Genomic DNA, 6,587 nt, shown 5'->3' on the forward strand with positions numbered 1-6,587 from the left:
AAAAAAAGGTAAAAAATTTATTAAAAAACAGAAAAAAAAAAAAAAAAAAAAAAAAAAAAAAAAAAAAAAAAGGAAGAAAAAAAAGAAAAAAAAAAAAAGAAAAAAAATAAATAAATAAACAAATAAATAAACAAATTATTAAATTAAATTTTTTTTTTTTTTTTTTTTTTTTTTCCTGCAGTTGTTGGAACATTGATTGGGCATGACGCAATCTTCAACCTAGTTCTAGATAAAACGGAAGAATATATAAGAGGTAAAAAAATATAAATTGAGAAAAAAAAAAATAATAAGAAATAAAAACTGTAAGATATGTATATCCATATATATATTATATATATATATATATATATTTATTTATTTATTATTTATTTTAAAAAGACCCAAATGATAGTTTTGTTGTAACGGATAAAACGAGGAGTATTGGTTTAATTGTTGCCAGGGGAACTTCGGTACCTTTTTATTAATTTAAAAAAAAAAAAAAAAAAAAATTAAAATTATATATATATATATATATGTTTATATATACAAATTTATTTTATACTATAGGTTTCTTTAATTACACCCGTAGAAGGAACACAAGAAATATCCAACCCATTCATAACAGAAGAAAAATAATATAATTATCTGAAAATATAAAAATATTTTTTTTCCATAATATTATATATATTCAATCTAAAAAAATTATAAAAAGACATGTCACTGTCATTTTTTGTATATTCTCCATTTAATTATTTATCATTTATTTTTAAACTTAATTTGAAAAATATAATTTTTTTTTGAAAAACAAATAATAAAATTTTTTTTAAGATAAACACACAAAAAAATAAATAAATAAATAAATAAAATAAAATAAAATAAAATAAAAAATAAAAAAACAAGTATCCGGAATAAATAAATAAATATAAATATATATATAATATTTAATATGCTTCATCAATTTGATCAAAAATAAAAAAGGTTTAGTTAATATATATCAATTAAAAATTAATAATGTGTATTAAGCTTACACAAATCAACAATGATTATGTAAATACAAGCACATATGTTAATATAGTGTGCGAAAAAAAAAATTAAATATATAAAATATAAAATATAAAATAAACATATGCATATTTTTTCATTGTTATTGTTTTCTTCCTATGTATTCATTTTTGTTTTATGAGTGCATATTAACGTTATGCCTTCTAAAAGAGCTTCTATATCCAAAAGACATATTACATTTACTACAGAAGAATCTCTTAATTCCTTTATGAAAATTCATAACATGTTCTTTTAAGCTGAAATCGGAACAGAACTGTTTATTACAATCCTTTACTTTGCATTTAAAAACTGTATTAATTTTTAAGTGTATTTTATTTATATGTTTATTATAACCATTCAAATGTAAATATATTTTATTACATTCCAAGCATACATATTTTTTTTTAAAACAGCTTTTTTTATGTTCAATATAATCTTTATATATAATAAAAGTTTGAGAGCAACCAGGACATGTATATACTATATTACATTTATGTTTATTTAAATGATATTTCATATTTGAAATTGTAGAATAAGTATAAGAACAATTTTCATAAGGACATTTATAATGTTGGATTTTATGTTGTTTTAATTCTTTGGAAGTAGTAAAACTTTCTTCACAAATTAAACAGATATGTTTCTTTTCCTCGCTAGTTTTGTCATGTGAACTTAAATGATTTTTTAAATGATCAGATCTTTTATATGCTTTAAAGCATATATCACATTTATATGGTCTATCATCTGAATGTACACACATTAAATGTCTTTTCATTAATTTTTTATTTGCAAAAACCATCTTACATATATTACATGTTCTTGCTTCTATTGATACACTACCTTTTCTAGAAATTTTATTGGGTTCTCCTTCTTTTGTTTCTATAATATTTGTGTCATCCATGAGTTGCAGTATATTATTATCACCATTAATTGTGCCATCTTCAATAACACCATTATGTAGTTTATCTCGTTTGCTGTTTCTTTTCATTTTTGAATCATTATTATTATTTTTATTATTATTATTACTATTATTACTATCATTATTATTGTTGTTATCATTTTCTATTTGCTTTTCACTTACATTTTTTCCACCAGGATTCATTTTACCATTAATTTTTGAACCTCCCCTATTTTGATTATTTCCCTTTTGGTTATTACCATTAATAAAAGAGAGAAGATTCGAATTACCTTTTTGGTTTAACTTAGAAAAAGCACTAATATAACCTGGTTTCTTATATCCTTCTGAATGACTTTTCTTACAAATACTTAATTCTCTTGATGATTTACATGCTGTTTTACATATAGGACATTGATATTTATTTTTTTCATCACTTATTTTATGACCTATTAAATGGGTTTTTAAATGATCAGCTCTTTTATAAGATTTATGACATATACTACATTCAAAAGGTCTTTCATCAGAATGAACACTATTTATATGTCTCATCATTAATTTATTATTTATAAATGTCATATTACAAATATTACATGTTCTTTCTTCTTCTTCTTCTGGATCATTTTTATTCTTACCTTTTTTTTTAATAACAACTTTTTTTATTATTTTAGTTCCCTGTTTTGGTATTTTTTGTTTTTTCACAGCAACCTTTTTATTATTTTCCCCTACTATTCTTTTTTTTCTTGTCTTGCGAACTTTAATTATTTTTTCATTATCTTCTTCTTTATTTGTAATATCTCCATGTATATCATTCTGTTCTGTTACACCGACTTCACTTAATTTGGTTTCCTCTTTTTCTTCATTCTCAGTATCAATTAATTTTTTATTAACATCACTTCTTCTGCTCACATCATCCTTTATGCTTACATCACTTTTTGCACTCACATCATCCTTTATGCTTATCTCACTCCTTCTGCTCACATCACTCCTTCTACTTACACTTCTCAGTCTACTTTCACTGCTTCTGCTTATATCACTTTTTCTGCTTATATCACTTTTTCTGCTTACTTCACTTTTTCTGCTTACTTCACTTTTTCTGCTTACTTCACTTTTTTTGCTTACTTCACTTTTTTTGCTTACTTCACTTTTTTTGCTTACTTCACTCCTTTTACTCACATCACTTTTTCTACTCACATCACTCCTTTTACTCACATCACTCCTTCTACTCACATCACTCCTTCTACTCACATCACTCCTTCTACTCACATCACTTTTTCTACTCACATCACTTTTTCTACTCACATCACTCCTTCTACTTACACTTCTCAGTCTACTTTCACTGCTTCTTCTACTCTGACTAAAATCATCATCTTCCTCATTATTACTATTAATTTTTTTCTTTGCTTGAAAAAAGCCAAAAATTTTACTCGAAACGTTTTCATAAAAATAAGGTCTTTTTTTAGGTTTTTCTGAAGAAACATAAGAACTCTTTTGACTAACTTCACTTCTTTCACTTTCTGATGTATTTCCATCGTTGCTTCTTTTATCACCATCATTTGATGATTTGTCACTCTCACTTTTTTTGTCACTATCACTTCTTTTGTCGCTCTCACTTCTTTTGTCGCTCTCACTTCTTCTGTCACCTTCACTTCTTCTGTCACCTTCACTTCTTCTGTCACCTTCACTTCTTCTGTCACTTTCACTCCTTCTGTCACTCTCACTTCTTCTATAACTATCACTTCTATAACTATAACTTCTACTATCACTGTAACTTCCCCTTTCATTTTCGCTATTAATTCCATGATCATCTCCAATTTCTCCTTTATACTTTTGATTAAGTTTTATATGATTACTACCCACATGAACCTGTATATCATCATTTACCTTTTGCACATCTAGATATTTGTCACTTGCTTGTTCATAATAGTCTTCATTTTTTTCATCCAACTTAGGATAATCACTTTCAATTTTTTGTTCACAATAATTTTCAGAATCAGAGCTAGTATGTTTTCCATCATTTGTTTCTTTTTCATTTTCTTCATCTTTATCTTCTGGGTATTGCATAAATTTTTCTTTCATTACGAAATTGTTTGGATTAAATATGTGCCCTACATTTTGTATCCCAAATTTTTTAAATGTTTCTTTATTTTTATTTAACGATAGGTTTCTTAATTTATTTTGTTCTTTCATTATATGAAAAATATTTTTATAACAATCTTTGTTTTGAGAATAGTCTTGTTTATTTTTTTCATGTGATAAAGGAGAATTATCATATCCATTTGGAAATATACTATTTGTATCATCAATTAATATGACATCACTTTTTAAAGAATTCTTCTCTTCAATATTTATAAAAGAATTAGTTGATATGTTCTTGTTTAGTTTACATTCATGATCATATATATTTTTATAATGTAACTTATGTATTTTTTCTTTATTATTATATTGATTATTTATGTTATCATTTATATTATTATTTATAGAAATATCAAAATCATTAAAATCAGAATATTCATTTTGATCAGTATTATTATCATGATGTATTTCTTTATTTTTATTTTTTTCTTTACTTTTCTGTTTATGAATATAATTAGTAAAACTTTTTTTCATATTTTTTGTTAATACAAATGAACTTTTAACATCATCTATAAAAGAACCATATATATTATCTAATTTTATTTTATCTAATGTATCACATGTATTTGTGCTCGATGATAATATATCTTCATTATATGACAAATCATCATTTGTGAGAAAATATTTATCATCTTTACATGTATTTTTATTGTGTACATGTTGTTCTTTTCCATTTTTTTTATCATCATCATTATATATATATTTTTTATTTTTATTATTATAATAGTTTTGATAATACATTTGATAATTTACATTAATATTTCTATCATCTTCTTTTTTTATAATTAAATCATTATCTTCTAATAAATTCGAATATTTATTACAAAAATTCTCTTGAAAAACACTACAGATATTATTATTTTTTATGTCATCCATATCTTCATTATTACATATATTATTATTATTATTATTATTATTGTTAATCCCATTTTTTGAATTACTAGATGATTTATTATTCGTTTGAATATTCATATTATATACTATGCCATTATAATCTACATTTTCAATTTTATCATCACTTTTAAGATTTTTACACTCCTCTAAATTATTCTCTTTATCATTCTGCACATCATCTTTTTCTTTAATACCTCTATCTATAGTATCGTCATCCTTATATAAATGTGTTTCTATATCTTTCTTTTCTTCATCAATATAAAAAATAACATTATTTTTTTTATTTTTATTATGAACATTATTCATTTGACGTAAATACTTATTTCCACTTGTATCTGATACAAGTTTTTTTTCTACTCCAACAACACCAGATTTTATATTTGATGTATTCAACAATTTAATTTTGTTCCAGTCAACATTATTTTTTAAAAACGTCTTCTCACTCTCACTATATATATTATTATTTAAATTTTCATCTACATAGCATATAACTCGTTTATTCTTCGAATCAATGCTGTTCATTTTTTACATCCATAAAAATTTAATCTCTTTAAAATGAATACAAAGGGGTCACATGAATATATGTGCATATATATATATATATATATATATCTAACTTTTTTATTGTTAATAAAATATTGTATATTGTTAAATTATCATTTACTATTAAATTCTGACATTATAAACCTTTAAAAAAAAAAAAAAAAAAAATTACTAAATAAATAATTTAATATATATATATATATATATATATTGTGATTTTATTATTATTACAAAAAAAAAAAAATTAAATTTTTTTTTTTTTCTCCTGAATATTTAAAAAATGTAATATATAATAGTATATATATATATATTTATGTGTAACTATTTATTTTACTTTTTTTGAATTCTTTTAACAAAAATTTTTATATTTTTAAATATTATCAAAAAAAAAAATAAAAAAAAAAAAATAAAAAATAATAATATATATATTATATATATATATATATATATATATATATATATATATATATATTTGTAAATGTGGAGATTAAATATTTGGATTATATATTTGTAATATTAAATGATTTCATTTTATAATGGGAAGGAAACTCTGCATATATATTTATATTAACACAATATTTATTTTTATTTATATTTTTACATTATATAATTATATTCATTTTAAAGGATATCATAAATTTAATGTCACAGAGAAATATTATTTTTTTCATTTTTATATAATATAATTTAATTTAATTTTTGTTTTTTATTTATATATTATATATATATATTTTTTTTTTTTGTTATAAAAAAAATATTATATTTATTATATGCTATTTATGTGCTAGTATACTACCAAATATTTTTTATAACTTTCTTTTTGTTGATAAGTGAAAAAATGAAAAAAGGGAAATCATAATAAATTTTTTTATTATTAATATAATATTATAATATAATAATATATTAATATTTCAATTATAACCCTCAACATATACATATTATATTATATATATGTATTAATAAGTGATATATTAATACTTATATTTAAATATGAACTGTTATAACATATTTTTATATCGTCCATTATAATTAATGGTCTCCCTATATTACTATCACAAAAAAAAAAATAAAAAAAAAACAACATATCATTATATATTATATA

General features: G+C 21.3%; 2 protein-coding genes across 2 annotated transcripts; one reads left to right on the forward strand and one right to left on the reverse strand.

The window, feature by feature from the left end:
• Positions 1-181: 181 nt before the first annotated feature.
• PGSY75_1209200 (putative U6 snRNA-associated Sm-like protein LSm7) lies at positions 182-615 on the forward strand (the record flags this gene model as incomplete). Its single annotated transcript, XM_018786683.1, has 3 exons — positions 182-253; positions 379-449; positions 547-615. Coding segments are annotated over 3 exons (212 nt in total), but the record flags the coding sequence as incomplete, so codon positions are not given.
• Positions 616-1,156: 541 nt separating this feature from the next.
• PGSY75_1209300 (putative zinc finger transcription factor) lies at positions 1,157-5,464 on the reverse strand (the record flags this gene model as incomplete). The annotated part of the gene is made up of 1 exon (XM_018786684.1): positions 1,157-5,464. The coding sequence occupies one exon, from the start codon at positions 5,462-5,464 to the stop codon at positions 1,157-1,159; it is 4,308 nt and encodes a 1,435-aa protein (XP_018640549.1).
• Between the last annotated feature and the right edge of the window lie 1,123 nt (positions 5,465-6,587).

Source organism: Plasmodium gaboni, chromosome 12, assembly GCF_001602025.1.
Source record: "Plasmodium gaboni strain SY75 chromosome 12, whole genome shotgun sequence".
In the NCBI taxonomy this organism is placed as follows: domain Eukaryota; phylum Apicomplexa; class Aconoidasida; order Haemosporida; family Plasmodiidae; genus Plasmodium; species Plasmodium gaboni.